This window comes from Chelon labrosus (genome assembly GCF_963514085.1).
Source record: "Chelon labrosus genome assembly, chromosome: 13".
NCBI lineage: Eukaryota > Metazoa > Chordata > Actinopteri > Mugiliformes > Mugilidae > Chelon > Chelon labrosus.
Window position 1 is genome coordinate 12,741,374 of NC_140346.1, and position 23,906 is coordinate 12,765,279.

The window sequence follows — 23,906 nt, forward strand, 5'->3', positions numbered from 1 at the left end:
ATAATATGCATTATACACCAAAGATCCACTTTTCAAGAAGTAAAAGTGAAAGAACTGAGTGGGACTCAACCTGAAAAGTATTTAATATTTAGTATCATCCCATATAAAAGTGTTCTTGTATGTCTTTCTTTTTCACTCTGATGTGAATTCATATTTAACCGAACCATGTGAACGCAAAAAGGAAAATGGTGCACGGTGGTCAGTGATATACATTTTAATGTTTTTGCAGCTAACAGTGAAGCAGTAACAGGACAACAGTGAAAATATCCCCTCGTCGCATTTGGTGTCCGTCGTCGTCTCCTCGTCCGACAGAAGCGGGGGCTGGGCTGTTGGAGAGTTCACAGCTTTTTGAGCATCTTTTACCTTTGCCCAGTCTTCCCCAGCAAGCAAGCACGCCCGCCCCACCGCCCCTCCCCCTCCCACACTGCAAGTACTATTCCCTTTCAGTTTTTCAGTAGATTACAGTGACGACCCGATCCTCGTCTCGTCTACATTCCCATCAGTCAGCCGGCCAAACGGAAAAACAAAAAAGAAACCTCAGCTGGCGCTTGAAAAGCTTCACATTAAGAGCCTCTTCTAAAGAACTTTCAGGTGGTACAGAGGACAGAATAATAGCCCTAATAGTCCAGAGTGTAACAAGTCAGCATGTGACCTTTGCAGGAGCATCTCAGTGTGGCGAGATATGTATTTCTCATTAATGTACTCTTCTCTCTCTATCTTTCTATTGAACTGGTTGAAATATGGTGAGGGGGGGGGTGGGCAGAGCACCGAGAGTGTAGCTGAGGTGGGGTGGCTAAGGCTGGGCCTCCTCAGCTGGAGCCTCTCCCGTCGCTGCTAGAGAGGGAGCCGTCCGACAGCACTGAACAGCAAGGCAAAAGCTCGTTTTCTTCATTCATCAGAAATAAACAAAAACAGTGGGGTATTTATTCAAGGCATCACATTGTCAGTTTATAATGTTGCAAATATTAATGCCTACATTTGTTTTTTTGTTGGTTTTTTTTTTTAGCCTGGGCTGAACTCATGCAAAACCTCATCAGTTATTCCTCCACGGAGCTACAAACGTCATGCTTGTCCACTCTGTTCTTATTTAAAGGGTCAGCTCACCCAAATTATTACAGACACCAGCTTCTGCATTCTCCATCAGATCTGTATATATGTTCCAGTGAAATGATTTAATCAAAAATATCTGCAACAATTGATACTGTTGGAGCAGTCAGAGGTTCCCAACCTGAGGTTCGAGACCCTCGAAGAGGAGCTTATAACACAGATTAGGCAATAAGACAAATAGAACTGAGCAGTATGTGCTACGGAGTACTGTGTAAAAGTGCTCCGGTGGATTATACAGCTTTATATTCAGGTGTTCATACTGTATAGTTTACTGTAGATGTATTTCCATCTGTGTACAAACAGGCTTAATAAGTCCCAGTACAAAAACACATTTTGTCCACCAGAGGGCACTGACGAACAGAAACATGTCAAGCTCAAATCTCGACCACAATTCATTCATTGCTCAAATGTTAGTTTGACATTTTTAAGTAGGAGCTGGTTTATCATTCTTTTTAACCAGGCTCAAAATACAAATATGTTTGGAAAGTATGTTTCCAAACATACTAATTTGAGTGAACTGATCCTTCAAGCGTTCTGCATGTACACCAGCAGCTGTCAGTGAAGGGAGGGTTTGGTTTCAGATAGCCTTTACTGACAAGCCGTTACAAAGCCAGAAAGGTTAAAAAAAAGAAAAAACATAAACAAAACAAACAGGCTGTTGTGTATTCCCAGGTTTTCGTGGACGCCAGGCATGACAGCTGAGCTCTTTTGAGAAACGACAGATAAGATTTTGGACAGAAACACTGTGGGAAAGCAGGCTAATGGTCCAGCAAAACATCATTTGTGGAACTTTGCTTCAATGGGATTTCTGACAGGAGGGAGTGGAGAGGAAAGGCTAGATGCACAAGCTGACAGGCTAAAGACACACACACATACACACACAAACGCATACATACAATATTGGTCCCCATTACAGTGCCCTTAAGGGTATAATAGTTTATTTAGCACTTCAAAATCTGGGTCCGTCTACAGACAGATAACTGCAAGCTGGTGTAAGGCTGGTAGACATCGGTGGAGCACTTGGGCACCTAGAGTTTAATCCGCGCACACACACACACATTCACGAAGCCTCGACGTGTGGCCTGTGCACATGTAGCATCTTCCTCTGTACACTCCTGTCCACGTCCCTTGTTATTATAGTGTTGAGCTGTTTCTTCAGAATTCATGGCTCGCTCAGTACGAACGCAATAAACAAAGGGCTACATAAACATACACTTTTGCATATAAATTATTGGCATTTTAATTATGCTATGTCAGTACTAAGCTGTTGGGAAAAAAAAAAAAAAAAAAAAAAAAGAGACAAAAAAAATAATGGAAAAACAAGACCTGTCAAGCCTGTTTCGTGTGTAACAACATACCCACTGGTTCAACACATTCCCCTGTAATCTCTCTCTCTCCACCAGCAGTTCAAAATAGGAGTTTAATGACGTCTTCTTCTAATGGGTCCGCTTTCAGTTCTTTGCAATGGAAAGAAAAACAAACAAGGAACAAAACAAGAAGCCTTCAAATGAAACTCAAGCGTACAATCTGCTGTATCATTTTTACTGTACAAGTGTCAAAAATAGCCAACTATTTTCATCCGTGATCTGCCGAGTGATGACGTTTGCCGATTGTGGGTGGTGTGTCACAGATGTACGGGGCCCAGGTATTGTCATGAGCAAAGCCCCGGAGGAGAGGAGGCTTGTGGCCCTCAGAGCTACACTGGTTAAAATACAAAAGAAAAAAAAAAACGTCTTCCGATTCCAAACAGACAAGAAAAGGCGAGTGAAACAAGAGAAGAGGTCGTCTGTCATCCTTTCAGGATGTTTGAGGTTTTTCTTTTTCTTTTTTTTTTGAACCCACCCTCCCCCTCGTGTCCTCATTCTCTTGAAGAGATGCAGCAGTTTGCTCTTTGCTGCATCTTGGTGGTGTGAATGTTTCGATGAGGTTTGGTAATGGTGTATCTTCTACTTCTTCTTCTTCTTCTTTTTTTTAATTCCATGATTAGTGTGTCTGTGTACTGACAGCTGCAGTGATTATAAAGCCAACCGACCTGCCAGTAATGTTTGAATTGACTGTGTATTACATTTGGGCTCACATTATCTCCTCAGTCGGCTTAAACCCACGTCTTTCTTTTTTTTTTTTTTCCTTCTTCTTGCTCTCTCTTCCCTCATAAAATCAGCCGAGACAGGGGCGGGTGGGCCCTAGGCTCTGAGCCAGTAGGAAAGCCTGTACCACCTCCTGGGTCTGCTGCGGCGTTGTGTTGACGTCCTCCAGTGCGTCTGCCACGGCAAACTGCCGGTCCCTCAGCCGGTTCCAGTTGGACAGTACATTGTGGTATTCAAACACCTTCTCGTAGTTCCCCACTGAGTTGTAGAGCTTGATCAGGCCTCGGTAGTCGTACTCCAGCCCGCTGTAACCCTCTCCGAACAGTTTCTTACCTGTGGGGACAGGGAAACGTAACATATAATAAGCTGATTTGACATTTCATAATAAAATGCCAAACATGTGGTGTTATTCTACAAAATCACCATTTACTGATGTTAAGAGGACTAAGCATTTAATGTTCACTGTCCAATAATAAAAAAATAAAAGTAGTCTATTTGTATTACTTAGCTGCTAGTGGCTACCTGTATGCTAGATCTTGCGCAATTAAGCCTCAGACTAGCATTGAGCAATAAAGTCTTGTTTGAGACAGAAAGAGGAACATCACATCAGTCAGACTCATGTTCTTTATACATGACTACATAAACTTGGAGTACTTCCATAATAGCTGATGAAACCATGAGGGAATTATATTGTATTTATGTATTCTTTGCATTCACTCCTTTGAGCAGAGAAGATCACCAGTAGTTTTCCCTTCTCGCTGTGACTGAATGTACTTGCAACTCTTTTGCATGTTATTCAAACTGGTGAGTGGTCATGCTGTGCAACTTCTTGTGCTGCAATTATCCAATCTCTCCACTGATCCACACAGATGTAGTTATTTTACATGTGGATGAAATTAAAACTCTTTCCCCTGAGCAGACCAAACTGTCTAACGGACCCAAAGAAAACTTAATCACTCAGTCACAATAGTTAGGCTTAGAGACGCCAGGTCAACAAGAACCTGCTCCAGTGACACAGAGGCATTGGGTCGTTACAGCGAAGCACTGAAAAAAGAAATCTGGATATACTGACCGATAGCGATGGAGCGCAGGTAGAGCCTCTCCGCGTCTTCATACTGATTCATGTCGTAGTTGTAGAGGGAGGCCAGGTGACCCACAGAAAGAGCCACCTCATAGTCCTCGTGGCCCAGTAGCTGTTCCTTGATCTGTATGGCTTTAATGTGCATCTCCTCTGCCTCCTGGTTACAGACCCACACACAGAGAGACACACAGATCACACACACAGAAACGAAAGAAGAAACCTTTAAACGCTGGGGAAATGTTTTCATTTTCTTTCAAGGGCTTTCAAGGGCATCTAGGTTAAAGTAAACTCATCACATCATACATGGAGAAACGTAGTTAGAATGATTAGTCTGTTTAACACTTTCAATGAATCATTTCCTTTCTCATTCACCATGATGTAGAATCTGTGTTCTACAAATGAACCAGATGCAGGATATTAAATAGACTCATTTAAAATGTAGGCATTATGCATTATTTATATTTTTACGTTCGCATGGTTTCAGTGGTATTGGACTTCTTGCCGTTGCTCTGTGATGAGGTTTGCTCACATGTTTATTATTTATGATTATTATTCTGGATTTTATGCCAGACTGGGACAACTGGGAATATGCCAGCCTGGAAACGGTTATGATTGGTTGTAGGACTATCAAATTGCATGCCGAGGTATTTCTTTCTCTGTATTGGTTAAATCACACCTCATAGTGAAATACAAATGGCGTGTTACCAGACTCATATTCTGTACTGAGTCTAGCTATGGCAGGCTAGCAATATGCCAGCTTCGTTTTCTACGTTTCATCTGATTGTGTAAGATTTGGTCAAGAGAATGACAAGACATGTCCAACATGTGCACACAGACACACAGAACAGACATCTTCCCCCACCTTAAACTTCCTCATGGACTGGTAGAGTCGCCCTAGGTTGCCGTAGTGTTTCGCTGTCTGGACGTTGAACTCGCCGAAGGCCTTTTTGGCCAGCTGCAGTGAGGAGAGGTGCAGGTCATGAGCCTCCTGCAGGAGGCGCTCTTCTGTCTCTTTATTGTGACAGTCGATGGCAATTTCCTCCAGGATCAGAGCTGATGGAAACACAGGACACATTAAACAAAACCAGGCAACATACCGCGCAACTACAAACAGATACACGTCAAACAGAGGTATAAATACAACACACCTAAGTAGATAAAGACTCACTAAAGACGCTAAAGGAAGGTATGAATGTCTCACCGAACAGCAACTGGTAAATATGTCAATTGAAATGTTAGTTAACAGTAAAACATAAAACGCTAACTCATGGATGCAGCTTCTCAGCCTGACATTTTCACTGTATTACTCAATCCTTTTAATTTTTGATTTGTATAAATGTTTTTTTTTGTTGGACTAAGGCACCTTTTCCTGGAGATCTGAATCTAGAAAACTGAAAATGACTGCAATGAATACGTATCAGGAACAAAAATGATAGAAGGATCAGTCCATAATTATGAAGATACACCAATCAGGCATAAAATTATGTCTTAATACTGTGTAGGTCTCCCTTGTGCCTAGTGGTGGCCTTTGGGTCCTATGGGTTGAGGGGAGGGGCCTCTGTGGATCAGGCTTGTTCCAGTGCATCCCACAGATACTTGATCCGTTTGGGATCTAGGGAATTTGGAGGTCAGGTCAACACCTTGCGCTGTTTTTCATGTTTTTTTTTTTTTTAGTTGTTCCTAAACTGTTTTTGTGTGTCTTTCTGTGTCAGGCTGCATCCTGCTGGGGATGGCTGCTGCCATCAAGGAGTGTCATTGCTATGGGGTGGGGGTGCCTGGTCTGGTCTAGGTGAGTGGTACATGTCTAAGTAACATCCACACGAATGCCAGGTCCAAAAGTTTCCCATCAGAACATTGCACTGTCACAAGATGGTCAATGTTGCTTACTTCTCCTGTGAGTGGTTTTAATACTGTGGCTGATCAGTGAATGCGTGTGTGTTCCTGATATCCCTCTTCACACAGTGGGCAGCAGCCCAACATCTCTGAGAAATGTTCCTTACCTTTGACTCTCTTAGAGGAGGCCAGCAGGAGATGGTCCTCAGGCAGAATGTGAGTTATGATGTCTATGGCACGTTCTGCATGGAATCTGAGTGGAAAAAAACACAGCAGATGACCCACACATTTCACACAACCCTGTTTATTCATTCATGATAAACACTTCTGGGAATTTCAGGCATTTCTCTTGAAGAAACTTGTTTTGAAGCTCAGTCAGAGCAAATGTGAATGAGAGGAACAGCATTACCCAATTCTGAATAGGAGCCTCTGTAAACAGGGGCAACGATCACAGATTAAATAAAATTACAAGAAGCGTCTATAACTCTAGCACCGTGAAATTATATATTTGATATAACGAACGGCAAACGTCTCAAAGCATGCAGCTACATTAGATAAATATCAGATCACAGGGTAATAGCACAGACCCTCAGAGTATGAGTCATGGTCTTGTGCTTCATCTACAAGAAACCTCATGTAGAATGTAATTAACTGGCTGAACTAGGAATAGTCTTGAGTTTGTAAGATTCATTGTTCTCACAGAGCATTGTCAAATTTCCCAGAGCTGTACTGGTGCACGTATGAGGAGTAGGCCAGGTCTTCATGGGCCGTGGCAACGTGGATGTTCTTCCCCCCAAACACTGACTGTCGGATGTCCAGGGCCGTCTGGGATTTGTACATCAACAAAAGTTTAATTAGATGACATGGGGAAAAAAATAAATGAAATGAAAAGAAGGAGGACATAGTGATCACTCTACATACCTGGTAAATAGCAACTGATTGGCATATGTTGTCTACATTTAGTAAGTAAAATCCATAATCTAGCAGCGTGTCAGAGTACTTGGGATGCTTGTGTCCAAAATGTTCTCTGGAAGACACACAAAACCGTTTCAGTATCTATGATACAAACAGGAATACAAATAACGTGGAGTCCTTGAGACACAGCAGGTTACCTTGCTAGAAACACTGCATGTTTGATCAGCTGCTCTGCTTTTCTGAACTCCCTCTTCACCACGCAGGCCTGCAGTGAGAGACGAGGCAAACGTTACACGGCCGTGTCTGAATTTACCTCAGAGCTGAAAGGATTTTCCAGCTCATTGTTGAACGGTAGTGGCACAGTGAGACACGTTTTGTACACGCTCAGTGATGTGGTGACATTTTTTATCTAAATGGACTGAACATTACCTTGGAGGCTTGTCGGAGGACATCAACTATAACTTTGACAGGCAGCCCTGGAGTAATTTCCTTCATAGCCTCTATACACCACCTGTATGCCTGGAAGACAAACATGAAACAATATGTGGGTTACTGTAAGAGAAACAAAACCGTCCATCATAAAATATACACTTTTCTGGCATTAGTGGTAAAACACAGGAGTACAGACCTCATCGTAGTGGCTTTTGGCGAAGAGCAAGGCACAAAGCTCGCCGTACAGCGCTGCCTTGTTGGCCTGATGGCCATGTTTGGCTAGTTTGTCCATGTAAGACTGGGCAAGCTTGAAGGTCTCCTCCCCAAGGTGGTACTTGCAGTTGCCGTTGCGGACATGAAGCAGCCTGAGAAGCCAAGAGAGAGGAGAATATACCATAGTTAATAATTAAGATGCTTCAATCAGTCCGCTAATAGCTAACAAACTGGACTTATATTAGAGACATAATCACCTGCAGCATTAGGCAAACACACACCTTATTACAGCTTTTGTCTGCAGTCCCACATTAACACTGACTTGCCAGTTCATTAGGTACACTAGTGAAAATAAATGTATTCTAACAGAACAGTCCTGTAGTAAATCCCCCTTCATGACTGTTATAATGTTCAGTTTTTATTGAAACAGCCTTAGAAAGGAAGTAGTTCAACTGGATGATCACTTTGAAGGATGCAGTTTGTGGTGCTACTGTCAACTGTGTTGAATTAAACACTACAGTGTTTCTGTTGTTTAGCCCAGCCCAGTTACTCAAATGGGGTTGTCCAAACAACAGAAACGTGTATTGGTACAACACAATACAATTTAATAGGACTACAAAACCACAGCCTCCAAAATGAAAACACAGTTGAATCAACAGTTCTCTCAGTTACTTGAAAGACAGCTGTTGCTGATAATTTGTGTTTGCATTTGACAAAAGAGACCAAAGACGAATCATTAAAATAATAATGTGGGAATCTTGAAAATTTCAGATTTGGTTGATTTGGCATCAACTGCAAAACAAACTATCGCTGTTTTAATAAATAAATGTTTAGTAAAGGAGCATCAATTCAGTAAAGAGCACTTTCCACTTTGTCTTCATCGATCCAAATTAGAGATGTAGTGTTGACAACTACGGCTTTTTCCAATATTCCCTGCATCTTTGAGTCTCACTTCAAAGTCTGTTGCCACTCTCCAAGAGTCATCAGCTACTGCATGAAGTCAATTTAACATTCTGCATTTATCACACCCATAATAATCAGTTTACAGAGATTACATTAGCTGTAACACGACACAGTATAGTACAGCACAGATGGAAGTATATACAATATATATAATTAATAGTACATGACTGACTGTAGTATAATTCACAGTAAATAAACATTTTAAATTCCATGGCTTAAATATGGCGACTGTAATTCAGAGAGGACTGTAAACAGGGTCTTTCTGTTAAACACATCTCTTTGGGACTGACCTGACACAGCATTCCACAGCCCTGTAGCAGTGGAGGACCTCGCTGTGGAGCGTGCACAGCTGCAGGCACGACAGAAACACTTTCTCTGCATCTCCATACCAGCCCGCATCAGACAAGAAGCCGCCTAGAACCGAAAGTATTAGATGAATCTTACTGGTGCCTGGTGGTCCCAGACAAAAGCTTTTTTAGAAACAGTTTTCTTTATGTGCAGATAGACCTACATGAGTAAACCACAGATACTCTAAGTGGGCGTACGGAACCTCATGCAGCTAAATAATACAGATGCATTTCCAGTTACAAGTTAACCAAAGGAATGATGGATTACTCTTTAGATTTGGCAACTAAAAAAAGAAACGTTTGTAGAAGCCCAACTTCCATGGTTGTAATAATATAATACATGTAGGTAGTAAAAATAATTATGATTCCTATCTCTTATCCCTGATGTATTTTTGCCATCAGCTGATCCTATAATAACATCAGTGGGGGCAACACATGGACTCCTCTTATCTACTCATTGTTTCTCTGAGCCTGCATCTTGTCTCGCAGACCATCTCAGAGCCTTCATATGAAACTTCCCTTCTCCTGAACCAACACCTACCCAGCACAAAGCCGAACTGGATGGCCTTCTCCTTGACGTGGGCGTCGGACTCCGCGATGTACGAACAGCGGCGGCTGAAGGAGTTCGCCAAAACAGAGGCCACTTTCACACCATGGTCCATTAAGGCCTGAAAACAGTGGTGCAGGAGATGCCTGCAGTGAGGGAGGAGAAGAGAGGAGATCAGGTCAGTAGTATCAGCAACCACAATCTGACCAATCAGTGAGTAACAATGCTGTTGAGTACGGCTATTCTACCTATATTGACTGGCTTTCACATTAAACCCATCACAGCAGGGTGAATGTAACAACCTACAGCACACAGATAACACTGTAGAAGGAATATCAATAATGTTCTACTACAATAGTTAAATATGAGTTTATGAATTAATTATGCCAAAATTAAGTAAAAAAATACAATGATAATGGTTGCTTCACGATGTGCATTTGTTAGCCGCGGTATAATTTCGGTAATATCCACACATGAGCAGCATTAACCAACTATTCCACTATTCAGTTAATGTTGTTTTCAACACATACAGCATGAACAGCTCCGACAACCACCTGTTAAACTGACCACGGTGTTGGGGACCATTTTCTAAGATAACTCATGTGGATGGTGAAAGGTTTCAGGTACAGCTTAGCCACATTAGGTGCTTACCTTTTATCTGAAGCCCGGAGCACTTTAGCAAACACCTCCAACTCACAGAACTCTCCTCCGAGCTGACAGAGACGACCCTGCTGGTAAAGCTGAGGCATAAAGAGAGGGAATGGATTAGGTTAGAGTGTAGATCCACTGAAAACAATTCAGTCTCTATAAATTCCACCACAAACACAATGTTGAGTCTATAGTTAATAACTCGTCAAATGGACACAGATTTTAGCTGCTAACTAGATATTCAACGTACAGTTACAGTAATGAACATTGCTTTTATTGCAAATTAAGTCCTTTTGCATTCTTGATAACTGTGGATACCATTTTTGGGACAGACCAGGCAAGAGCAGTGACTAGTAATGCATTTGCTGAAATTTTTATCCGATACCAACTGACATGTAATCAATATGCTGCCGTGAATTTGAGTGTGGGTTGTTTTGTTGGACGCTGTACCTGACGCCAGCCCCAGGGGAGTCTGTGTGCACGTGCCTAACTATGCACAAAACATTTGTGGACAGAGATGTGCTAGAGACCTTAAAATCCTAAAGATAAATTGGAAAAGTAAACAAAGACCAGCAGAATGAGGAGAGCAGATGACCACTGAGTGAGTTATTTATAGTGATCCTTTAGAGGATGGATGTCAAACTCATTTTAGTTCAGGGCCAACTTTGACTTCAAGCAGGCTAGACCATAACTTCAAACTGGCCCCTTTGTTTTAGCGCAAAGAAGTACATTTAATGGACTACCCATTTACAAAACGTTTTATGAACAACCTGAAATTTCTGGAGATTAGACCCTCCGGCGGGCCGGGTTTTGGCCCGCAGGCCGTATGTTTGACAACACTGCTTTAGAGTTCAGACAATATTGTCTGCGGTTCAGACGCAAACAAATGAAATGCTGATGTCTGACCAGTCATCAAAATGCACTCAGCTGGAAGTAGTTAAATACAGTGGTTCTCCATGGTGATGGACACTACCAGTTAAAGCTGCGTCTCTTCAACTGCATTTGCAGCATTAAATCTCTCTTAAGATTGTGTATATTACTAGAGATGTTTTATTTGGGTTGTGCAATGTGGAACACAGGCTTGTTAAATTTTATTTACATATACTTCACTCGTAAAGCTCACCGTCACCTGACTGTGAGAATAGCTGAGAACAGAGGAAAATACCACTGTGCCAGTGTTGTACGAGGTCCTCTTGGGCCACCAAAGAAAGGCCCAAGAGGACAAAGGGGTGACATTTGGAATATCTGAAGGGCGGTGTAATGAGTAGATCTTCTTAGGGGAATTATAGCTCCATTTCAGCGTGAAAAGGGCTCAAGTGAGAATGTTAGCATACTGATGTGAGCATTACATGTTACAATCTTAACCACCTCAAGATATCAAAACTTTTCCAGTGCTTTTGCATAGGTAGGATGTGGTTCCCTGTATGTGATTGGCCCTGATGACACAATCTGCTTCCTGCTTGCAATCATGGACAGTGACTGGAAGAAAGTCAGTTCAGCTTTTCAAACAAATGGAATAAATTGTGTCTCTGAAATACAGCATGTGAGCAACAGAGCTGTTTGGGATGGTTGTGAATTAGAGTGAGCGGCTTTGTGTCCCGTTGAAGTGTCTAGTTTGATGATTAGTAACAGTCCTCGTCACTGCTAACCCCTTTGCCAACTTGGGGATGTTACAGAGAGACATGTATTACTTTTGGGACACATTGTGTCACCGGCTGCTACATTTAACTTTACACAGATGAACCAGATGGTAGAAACTATTTTTTTTTGCCGTGGAAAAATAGTCAACAGTCAACTTTAAGTCTCCATGGAAACGTGCCACATGCCGCCAAATGTCTACACGATGTTTTGTAACCTTTAGCTCATTTTGAGTTAGATAACAAGTTTGTCATATCTTATAATTGCAGTTGTTGTAAACAGTGCCACCCTGAGAACAACTTGTGGCAGTAGTCCCAAGGAGTAACATGTAGGTTAAAGCACATTTGGTAGAGATTCTGTATCACTCTCTCTCTCTCTACCACAACAATACAACTACCTCCAAGACATCGACTTACTTTCAAAAGTTTCTCTGCAGTAGCACTGTAAGCCGACAGAGTGTTTCAGGGGCTCCTACATATTGCACATATTGGCTTTTTCAGTCTTGCTCAAAACACACAGCATATATTACAGAAATGACTGTAAAGTGGTTTATCTTACGCTTGTGTTACAAATGAGAGCTGAATGCATGAAAACCAAATGTTTCACAGTGACTGGTACATTTTCTTTGACAAACACTCACATTCAGTACAGTGTTGTGCACATTAATAAAACCCATACCCTCTGTACAAACTTGCGTAAGGCGCTTTCTTAATCCTACTACTGAGGACACAGAGTTTATTCCCTTTTTGTTTTCTCTCCTAGGAATTTGGTCAATTTTAGCACTCTGAAGGAATGCTTTGTTTTTGTTTGTTTTCAGGATATCACCAACTTTGCTTCGACTGGGTTTGTACGCACAAATGTGAAACACATTTTGTACTTTTGGCAATACTGTGTTACCACTGCATATTTATGAATACAGATACAGTCAAAAGGACCTCTCCATCCATCTGTGTGACAGGTGCTCCATTTTTACAGTTTTTACAGTCACCACCATAATCCAGAGCTGGAATACAAAACCGTCAAAATGTTGGTTCACACTGAAGATTTTGTGTCACCTAGATTGCTGCAAGTTCTCAAAACCTCACGGTAGACAGTAATCGGAGACGGACTATCAACAATGACACAAGTGTATTTTTTTTTCTGCCAGTTGTTTGCCCTGGTAATCATCACAGGTGGCAATGCTCCTTGAAGGGGATCTATTATGCTCATTTCAAGGGGGGGTTTGCTTTTGGTTAGACTCCTCTTGATTATCTGCATGTGAAATGTATTTCACACTTCATAGCCCTCAGTTCGACCTCCGCCTGAAGATAGTCAATATTAGTTCTTTAAGGCCTTTTTGTCTGTTTGTTAGGCTTTTAGAAGCCTTTGTGAACACAGGTTCATCCGCATACCACTGTTGACATTTCAAAAGCAAACTGTAAACCTACAAAGAAACATAATTTATTGGTGTCGAGGAACTTAGCGTAGTGTACAAACTCAACAGATCACATTCACTGAAGAGGAATTTTACTCATTTCATACGGACAGCAGCTAGTGATGATGTTATTAACATTAGCTTAGCATGCCATGGGTTGCTGGGCATAGCCTTTTGAAGAGTTTATTCTCATATATTGCATTTAACTATATCTAACCATATGTGTAGAACAGTTTTTTATATATATATATTTTTTCACAAATGAGATGGTACTTTTAATGAAACTCCAATGCCGTCTTCACATTAATAAAACTATTTACAGGAAATATAATGTCGCAATTAACACCTAAAAGAGGGAAACAACAACCGAGTAGGTTTTGGTGTCTGATTTTAGAAGGGTGTCTGTCACAGTGGCCCGTGTACTTCAGACAGACTGCATTTAAATTAGGCTTGAGTACATGACCTTATATAGTTTGAAGAGCATATGTCACATTTAAAAGCAAACTGTAATCCAGGCAGTGATATTTCTGAATTGACATTAAGCTGAATAGTGAAACGACACAGACCTGATTGTGTTTTAGTATTGTTATGTGGTGACTGCTGTTTATAACAGTATGTCTGCCTATATAAGACACGGTGAAGCTACATTTGATTAAGTTGGTGACAACAGATCTTGTCAACAACCCCCTCAAAAAACAACAAAACAAACAAAAAAAAAACTTGGTTTACATGACAACACCGAACCAATTCATTTTACACGGTCACTGATGTGATTAGCTACAGGGTCAATGTCGTTTACGGCAGCTACTTCAACAATCCTTCATTGTGCTCATGTACAAACTTAATTAGCTTGAATGTTAAGACAGCGTCAGGCAGAATGAGCTAATGTCTAGCTAATTTAAACACCTAAAAAATACATATTTCACTTCAGCTTCAAGAGCTGGCGTAACGTTATCGATACTTAGCTAACGTTAGCAGCAACGTTAGCAGCTGATTGCAGAAACCCAAACAGGATGGTGACTGTCAGACACACTCGAGCCCTTTGTCTGCCAAGCCTTACCTTATAATAGACATCGAACTGTATATTTTCTGGGAGGGAGCGAATGTCCCTTCTTGATCGGCTGTAGTTGTCCACCACCGCCGAGATAGCGGTGTTGTACAGGGTTTCTGGGATCCATTCGAGCTCCACCGCAGCCATGTTGTTTTCCCCTCTCCAAAAAAAAAAAAAAAAAAAAAAAAAAGAAAAAACCCAGCAGCTACAGCCCTCCCCAACTCTTCCTACATTCGCTACCTTACAGCGATTAAAACGCTTCCTCTACGAGTCCTCATACAATATTCGTTTTGTACCGAGGCTAAAGCGCCTGTTATTAGAAAAATACGCGAGCGCCGCTTTTCTATAACCCCTGTTTAATTTCCATCTTTCTCCTTCATCTCCGATTATACGTCGACCCTACAGCAGTTCCGTGCCCCCGTCCCGACGCACGCGCTCACAGGCGATGACGTAATGGCGTAATTGTGCAGTCGATATAAAACAGAAAAAGTTTTATTTTTAGTAGCCTAGTGCATAGTCGTGTTGATCCAGTGTTTGTCATTTTTTGTGGGGTTGTGGTGGATACCGATTTCAACCATATGAAGAGATTTGCTTTAAAAAGTACATTTACACAGGAACATAATTAACACACAAAACTTCCTGCTTTCTGATTGTATATTAGTTTTGTTTATTTGTAAAAAAACAAAAACAAAAAAACAAAACGTTGATATTCCCACAGGATTTATTTGATGTGATAAAATGTGTCAGTCTATGGACTCACACATTACATTTAAGTGTGATGAGATGGAATCCGAGTACTACATCAAAAAATATTTTGTAATAAACTGAAAATTTATTTATATCAAAAGTCTGAAACCTCATATGAAGATTCTGATTTCATTATGAAGTATAATACCAGTTTACGGATTTGAATGAAAGGTTGACTATCTGAAAAAACGTTTACACGACGGCCGTCCTTTTGACTTAATGACAGCAGCGCCCAAACTGCATGGATCGTTTTGTTCACTTGATAACTCGTGTTATACCAGAATGATCTGATGACTTTCCAAAACATTTTGTAGTGATGTCAGGAATGTTGGGCTAAGTGCATTTGTGTGTTTGATACACTGTGGTATTATCCTGTTCTTCTCCACACATACATCCTCCAGTCACCACTACGCTTGGACTCATTTCTGAACATGATTTTTTTTCACCCATCTATGAAATTATGTTATGTTTTGTCCCTCCTGAAAAGGAGTTTAGAAAGTTTTGCTGCTGGGAGTCTTCCACAAAGGTCTCCACACACTACCCCACCTTCAAACATTCAACAGGCAACAATCTGACGTCCACATGTTCGCTTCATTCTGATGGCATATTTTCCATGTTTTTCCGATACTCAGTCAGCAACGTTTTCCTGGAAGCCTTAGACACAACCATATTTAAGTGAAAATGTCTGCAGGTTGATTTACCCTATACAAACACGTCTTAACCCTAACCCTAACCCTTATTTCTATTTCTTTTCAGTATTATATTAACTGGCATCTTTAACTTTACTGTACATCTTTCTCTAGTAGTATTAGTTTCAGTAACCATATGTTCTTTTATCTACAATCATAATCTGTTTATTATTATTATTATTATTATTATTATTATTATTTTGTATTTCCATTTATTTATGTTTTATTTACTTTTTTTGTCATTTATATTTTTGTTTTTATTACTGTATATATTTTATTTCTGTGAGCACCTTGGGTCAATTACATTGCGTTTAAGTGTGCTATATAAATAAAAGTGACTTGACTTGACTAGAGAATTTGAAATATGTCTTCTTTAATAACACCTTATAACTTCTTCTAAATGTTTCTAAATTCCGCAGTTTGTGGTCTCAGACATTTGGAGCCGACTGCATATATAACATACGCTGATGTTTGTATACGTCCGTGTGTGCAATACTGGAATTTTATGCTGCACTGCTCATTAGCATTTTACACAAGTTTTTTTCTTGGGTGCGACACCAACCTCTAGGGGGCAACACATGCGTTTACGTCGCCATATCTACGCAGTAGAAGAAGGACGGCTCTGACGTCAACGCGTTGGAGCATGCCTACTACGCTCGAACATAAACAAAGGCAGGACGTTGCTACAAATTGTCCTGTTGTTTTTATATGCTAACAATACCGAAACGTTGGAGGTGTCCTATTTCTGGAGCAATGGAAGAAACATTATTGATTCGAGTGAGTGTGTTTACCGACCAAGGCGGCAGAAAATATATGGAAGATGTGACCGAGGTCATAGTAGAGCCCGAGCCGGGTGAAGACGAGCCGACGTCGGGCGAGCCGGAGGAGGGCAGTGGGGCAGACTGTACGATCAGTCCTCTGGACCGGGACGCGCATCCAGACTGGAATGGTGAAACCGTGGAGTCCCCTAAGGTTTCGAGTACATCATGTGAACCCGAACCAAAGGAAGGCCTAAATGTATCAGAAGGATCTCCTTTACCGGGAGGTCAGAGCCCGTCGCTCGAGAAGCCGAGCACCGCGACTCGTTCCCGCCGTTCCGTGGCGTTCTTCGCGGTGTTCGACGGTCACGGGGGTCGCGAGGCTGCGCAGTTCGCACGAGAATATTTGTGGGAGTTCATGAAGAAGCAGAGGGGGTTCTGGTCAGACTGTGACCGGGAGGTCTGCTCTGCTATACGGAAAGGATTTGTAGCCTGCCACCATGCTATGTGGAAAAAGCTACGTAAGTTCTCCAACACCTTATCAAGTGTGTTTATCAGCTGTCAGTATGTTGCCACATGTGTTCCCGTCCCTCAGCTTGAATATAATTAACTCAAAACCTCCAAATAAGACAATACATGGCCTACTCCCTCTGAGTTTTTACCTGTTAATGTAGCTCGTATGATGGCCGTATTTACTAGAAGCTTCTTTGGACTCAGTAAAGCGACTTCCCTCGGCTACATAGCGGCTCAACTTTTAAAAAATGCACACACAATGCAAAATACAATATTATTAAGTATTTGTTTCCGTCGCTACTTAATTAAATGCCGAATGATCCGAGCCTTTCTTCCAGCAACGGAGCTAGCAAAGTTAGCCATAGCCACTTCACTACAGACAAAGCCTGCTACAGCGGACCAATTCAGACCAATTCTGAATATTTCACTTTCATTTGTGCTCTTGGTCTCACTATTTATATATATATATATTTTTTTTTTACCATATCCATAAATGTACTTATTAGCCAATAAAACTAAACAGTATCTGAGTTAATGGTGACTATGGCTCACAGACGCCGGCCGTCTACTCAGGTGTCTGGTGACTAGACTTGCCGAGGCATGTCAGCTGTTTCCCAGCTGGTCACAGCTGATCTCAGCGAGTTTCTGAACGGCGCATGTCCGACTTTGCTTACAGTACAAAGACTGCTCGGGGACAGATATGAGCTGACATGCGTGCCATCATGTTCTCATCATTCTCTCAGTATATGCTACATCAAATAAAGATCTCGTTTGAGATAAGCAATATATGAGCACAAGATCATTTTAGAGGCACTTGTTTTCTGCTAGTCGTTTTGCTTTTGTAATATGTCATAAGCAGGCTGTTAGCAGTAGACGGTTGGCAATAAACCTTCTTTCTTCCATCTCCTCAGCTGAATGGCCAAAAACCCTCACAGGCCTTCCTAGTACATCTGGCACCACGGCCAGTGTAGTTGTCCTCAGAGGAAACCGCATGTACGTGGCCCACGTTGGTGACTCTGCGGTGGTTCTGGGGGTCCAGGATGACCCCTCAATCCCGTTCATCAGAGCTGTGGAAGTCACACAAGACCACAAGCCTGAGCTGCCCAGAGAGAGGGAACGCATTGAAGGTCTGGGAGGAAGGTAAGCAACAACCCACCACAGATTCTGTCAATCGAACAAGTTATATGTAAACACGTTAAACAAACCACTTTAATTAATTAACGATGCTTTGCTGAAGGATTGCTGTGTATTTCGTAGCATTGATAGCATGTCCCAAAACACTAGAAGGCAGAGAAGATCAAACTCGGGGCCAGTGTGTGGAAAAAATGACTTGTTTTAATCAACCAACTAAGGTTGACTTAGCTTGTGGTGGCGCAAAGGCAAATAATGTTCACTTTCATGAAGATTATATTAATCCCTTTAGCATAATATTAGTAGCATGGTTGGTTGTCAGCCACAGGATCAGGTAATAATTGTGTAAAATCATTGTGACAACTGTATTAATGATTTTACACACGTAGCTAGAATGCAATTTGTGGAATAGGACTAAAATATTTAATCATTTTCTTACCTGGACACTCAGTAAGTTAATAGGTACATGTCAGGGTAGGACACCTGTGAAGTCTGAGTGGGGTTAATGCACCACCTGAATGTTGGGAGATGTGATTTAAAATGCTGATGACCCTAAGTTAAAGTTGTAAGTACTAGATGCTGGAAATTTAGGATTAACCCGATGATATTTCTAGGAACAATACAAACCCTAGTCAGCACCCACACACCCTCTGTCTACAAACTGAAGAGCATCTCTTTTGCACATTAGCAAATCAAAATGTTATCTGTCCCAAGGAATGATGTCGTTTATGTGGTCTGTGGCATGTCTAATGATAAGATGATAAACTATTGACTGTCTTTGCATGAAAGGTTAAACTCCACAGATATCAGGAGGAGTTGTGGGTGCAATCCAGGTTAACTGCATATCATAGAACAAGATGTCATTTATTCATGTTGTCACTCTGCCACATGTTTATGTAATCACTGGAACCATATTCATTGCAGTTACTAGTTATGGTTAGGTGGGGCGACTTTTTTTATTTTCTTTCACAAGTAGGGCTGGGCCACATGACCAAAAATAAAATCTCCTTTTTCAGTTTTACAATTTAGGATTTTAATATTTTCTTCTGTAGTAAACTCTGAATGAACTGGCAGCTGTGCATAATCCTTGTTGTCGAAGCCCAACCTTCATGTCTAAAACTGACTTTGCTGGATATAAATTGCAGTTTTACTCCCTCTCCCCTCTTCTGTCTGCTAACAGTGTGATCAAGAAGTCTGGCGTGAACCGGGTGGTCTGGAAGAGGCCAAGGCTCAGCCACAACGGTCCGGTCCGTCGGAGCACCGTGATTGACCAGATACCGTTCTTGGCAGTTGCTCGAGCTCTAGGTTTGGAAAACAGCCGTCACAGTTATCACAGTGAATAGCCTGTTAGGAAGGCAGTACATGCAGATGACTAGTGTAATATTACTGAAGGATTCTCACATATAAAATGCACTCAGGGCCTAAAAAGGGACGAGAATGTGGTTTACTTGAATAATGGACAACTGTATAGTCAACTAATTTGTAGATTGAGGCTTCAGTGCAGAATCTTTAGGTGAGAAAAAGTATGATTAAAAAAAATGTGACTTCCGTAGTAGTTCCTTGAGGAAAGTTTTTCTTCTCTGCAACAGGCGATCTGTGGAGCTATGACTTCTACAGCGGGGAGTTTGTGGTTTCCCCTGAGCCAGACACAAGTGTGCTGATCCTCGACCCCAGAAAACATCGCTACATCATCCTGGCCAGTGATGGTCTGTGGAATATGGTGCCACCTCAAGAGGCCATCTCCATGTGTCAGAACAACGACGAGGAAATGGTGAGTGGTTATTCTTCAGTGGTTGTCACTTTAGACCAACAAAGATGGATGGCTTATTTCTCTTCATGTGTAGGTAGTAGGCTGCCTGTGGTAGAACACGATCAAAAGGCCCTTTAATGATACGTGAGTAATAAGTGATGTGTACAGTTTAATAAGTGCTTTCTGTGCTGCAGGCACCATGTGGGGTATCGAGCGCCAGGCAGCTGGTCAGCCATGCCCTCCTTAGGTGGCGTCAGAGGATGTTGCGTGCTGACAACACCAGCGCCATCGTGATCGCCCTGCAGGAGCCTGGGACGCCGCAGGACACCTTGCACCACGAGGAGGTGCTGCTCGACCTAGCCAAGGTGTCCCAGTGTCCTCCCACCTCCTTATCCCGTGCAAACACTCCTCTCCTTCAGGTATCCCACTGTGGGGTAAATTAAAGGATTATCTTATCTTAGAACACGGAAGACTACAGAATAGGCCTTTTTATTGTTGTGAAAATTCAGAATTCATTGAAGCTTTCAATACATAAGCTAAAGTAGGAGAAAATCAAGGCTGCATGTAACCAATTTTTCTGATGAATTGACTAATATATTAATTATTTTCTGTATTAGGGCATATAAAAACTATTATACCATTCATCACAAAAGAAATAGAAAAGTTGTTCACTATATTCTGCCGTTAATCAATAAGTGTTGAGTATGATTTAACTTTACGATTGCAAGTGGAAATGCAGCTCTATTATTTATTTGCAAAAGGCCACACACTCCAACTCTGAGCGTAATGTTAATGAAAATCTATGTGTATTTGTACATCTGTATGCAAGGAAGGAAACTGCTATCAGCTTGCAAATGCACTGGAAAGCAGCGATGCCTTAATAACCATTAGCTTTTGCTCTAGGGAGTCTTTGTTGAGTTATTGTCTGAAACACAACAGATGAGTGATGGCTCAAAAGCTCTGGCCACAATTAAACAACCATAAAAACTCACTGTATTAGTCCAAATGCTGTCACAGGAGACTTATGGGTGTTTTACGCACATACACAGTTTAAGAGCTGGACTTCATCATGTTTTTTTTTTAATTCCCATTCTGGTTTCCTGCAGCGCCCACCAGAGGAAGACTCTCCCTCTGCCATGTGCGAGCTTCTCCCTACCTTGGAACGACGGGACGGACTATCAGGAAGCAACAGCCTGTACCACATGAGCCTGTGTGACCCATTTAATCTGACTTCACTCTGCTCAAACAGCAGCGCTGAACGGCCTAGTCCGTCTAGTCCCACTGACAGGACAGTTGGCAGCAGGGCGCCTAGCAGCAAAAGAACTATAGATGGATCATCATCACCGCCGTCGGGACAGTCGGCAAAGAAAGCCCGACGCAGGACTGCTGACAGGCCGCCGCTGGTCCAACATAACACAGAGAAGAATCAGAAGGACTCTAACGGCGTCTCCCCAATTCTCCAGCAGCATAACAAGACCACAGTGTGTGTGTGCTGAAACACGCGCACACACACACTCACACACACCTACCTGCTGCCTCCCACTGTCAACCTCGTCTCCAGTGGCGTTTCTGTTCCTCATGTTTGCAGCGCGTCCGCACATTGTCACAGCTCAAAGCAGCCTTGCTGTAAAGGTTGTGGGAAGACTTGTGTTGATGCTCGGCACTAGTACAGTCCTCACTTGAGAACAGATCTTTTTGGATGAATTTTCATTTTGTGTCCTCCCTGAAATGCTGAGAAGTGTGTCTTACGTCACCTCTGTTTTTGGTAACAGTTGTAACAAACAAGTATGACTAATGTCGCTGGTGTAAATATTATGCATTTTATAGATGGGTATTGAGAAAGTAAGTCAAACTGTTGATTTAAAACAGATATCTATTTTTTTATTCATCCTTTGAGGTACAGTGATTTAAAAAAAAAAAATAATTCCTCTTTAGATTAGCTCCGCCACAGCTTTCATCTCCAACTCTTCACTCTGAAACACATTATGTGCACACACTCTGTGGTTTTAAACATATTTATGTATTGTTATTCTTAACAGTTTATTTGATCCTTGAAGATGTGTCTTGAATATAAACTGAAGGTGCTGCTACAGTCACAAACCAGTAAGCTACTACATTGTGTATATATAAATATATGTAATGTGTGTCAGTAACATGTTTTCCTTTAGCAAGTAAACATTTGACTTAACACATCAACCCCCACACACAAGCTTTTTAATAATGGGTTAAGTTCTTAAGGGATAATTGAACTTGCTCAAGTATTCTTGTATTTTGTAACGAAGCATTACAGTTTGGTGTCTTCGCTTCCCTTCCCTACGTCAGATAGTGATTTTATTTTTCTCCAAGTTTCCAAGAATGCCTTTCAACAGCCCTCTGCTTTTGCAGATGTTGATACTGTTTCTAAAATGATGGATCTCCTTCTGAGTTTGCTGAACATCCAGGTGGCTCGAAAGCAAAGACTTCCTTTGGTTCTGACCAAAAAAAAAAAAAAATCAGATGTTTACAATCGATGTTTATGGTTATTTTATGCCACCATGCTTCCATTTGGGCTGCACTGGAGGTATCTGTATCGTCATGTTTCCATCACAAGTATGTTCCTGCCGCCTAGTTTTATCCCATTTGCAACAAGACAATAACTGCTGGTTCTGTTTTGTTGAAGCCAAATGAGAGGCTCCTTATACAAGCCATTGTCCCTCCATGCTGCAGCTGCTATTGTATTGTTGTATGCACAAGGCTCATTTGTGAGGAAATCCACTTTGCATGGACTTTCTAAGAGAATATTTTTGCACTTGTTAAGACCTTAATTGTCTTTGAGAAGGAAAATGTTTTATTTTAAAAACAATGCAGCTATGGACGAATAACATGATTGGAGTTCAATATGAACACACTGCAAATGGAGGGTGCCAGGTGACAAAAAAATGGAAACCTGCTAGAACCGAATCGTGATTAAGCTGAGTGGCGTTTGGAGAACGCGGCCGTTTTGCCTCCGGTTTTGTTACAAATGTGTATGATTCAGATGATGCATATTACCTGCAAAAGTATGACCATTTCACAGAAAAGACAGATGTCTCAATCTTTGTAAACCCCTTGTTACATGATGATGTATTTTCCCTGAGCTAAGTGCAATTTCTACAGGAATTTGTAGCATTAATGAATTGGTCCAAACATATTGTACATTAATGAAATGATAATGTTCCTGTTTGACATGTTATCTCTGCAAATACACTCTGTTACTGGCTTGTGATCCATGGGTTTGGATTTTTATATATACTATTTTTGAGAATTCTCATGAATCTTTGTCTACTCCTTTACCCTGTTGAATAGTCGCATCTGCTGTGCTAACAGCAAAAGTGCATGTGTACAGTATAAATGTGAAAAATGCTTGTCTGGAAATGAACTTATTTAAATAAAAAGCTCTGACACAAAGTATCACTAATATTTACATGTTGATTCTAGCTTATTTTTAATGGTTTTTGCTTTGAACTGATAAATATGTAAAACTTAAAACCCCACGATGGTTTCATGCAGAGGACATGTTAACACATATTTTTTGTTTGTTTGTTTTCATTGTGCGCTTTCATTTCACAGTACTTTTTAATTATACATTTTCATGCTGAACTTCATTCATACCCTTGGCATTCTTATGTGTTCATATTTGTATTTGCGGCTGCCAACTTTGCTTTTATCAGTTTTTTTCTATCATTTTGCTACTTTGCCAAAGATATATCTGAAATTTTTTTGTCTAGCTATAAAATCGACAAAATATGAAATTATAAAATCCTCAATTAAATACAAGTAATTAGCATTTTGCTATCGATAGCCTTCCATCAAAATAAAAGGTACATGTAAATTGTAGTATTGTGAAAAAAAAGTGAAATGTTCCTTTAAGGACGTAACGTTTACGGATGTTTACTAACGTCACTTCCACTGCTTATCAAAAGTCAATTACAAATGTTGCAAACCAACAGAGCACGCTAAGTATTCAAAATAAAAGCATGGAAATGTAGTTAATTCGTTTTTATTATTGTATATGTTGCAGTGT

The 23,906-nt window shown here is 41.1% G+C and overlaps 2 protein-coding genes across 3 annotated transcripts; one reads left to right on the plus strand and one right to left on the minus strand.

The window, feature by feature from the left end:
• Positions 1-415: 415 nt before the first annotated feature.
• Positions 416-14,439, minus strand: appbp2 (amyloid beta precursor protein (cytoplasmic tail) binding protein 2). The gene is given in 14 exon segments (XM_084558712.1): positions 416-3,297; positions 3,300-3,527; positions 4,267-4,432; positions 5,138-5,328; positions 6,276-6,361; positions 6,809-6,933; positions 7,030-7,135; positions 7,221-7,288; positions 7,453-7,542; positions 7,652-7,820; positions 8,922-9,045; positions 9,520-9,671; positions 10,177-10,265; positions 14,286-14,439. Coding segments are annotated over 14 exon segments (1,773 nt in total). The 5' UTR covers positions 14,424-14,439; the 3' UTR covers positions 416-3,256.
• A 1,640-nt stretch (positions 14,440-16,079) lies between these two features.
• LOC311498483 (protein phosphatase 1D-like) lies at positions 16,080-23,789 on the plus strand. Of its 2 annotated transcripts, none has more exons than XM_084559101.1 (6): positions 16,080-16,991; positions 17,895-18,123; positions 19,295-19,419; positions 19,704-19,885; positions 20,059-20,283; positions 20,971-23,789. In XM_084559101.1, exons 1-6 carry the CDS (start codon positions 16,421-16,423, stop codon positions 21,358-21,360), a joined length of 1,722 nt encoding a protein of 573 aa, XP_084415227.1. In that variant the 5' UTR covers positions 16,080-16,420; the 3' UTR covers positions 21,361-23,789. The 2 variants fall into 2 exon arrangements, with proteins under 2 accessions (XP_084415227.1, XP_084415228.1); XM_084559102.1 differs by having other exon boundaries at positions 20,059-20,229.
• The last annotated feature ends 117 nt before the right edge of the window (positions 23,790-23,906 follow it).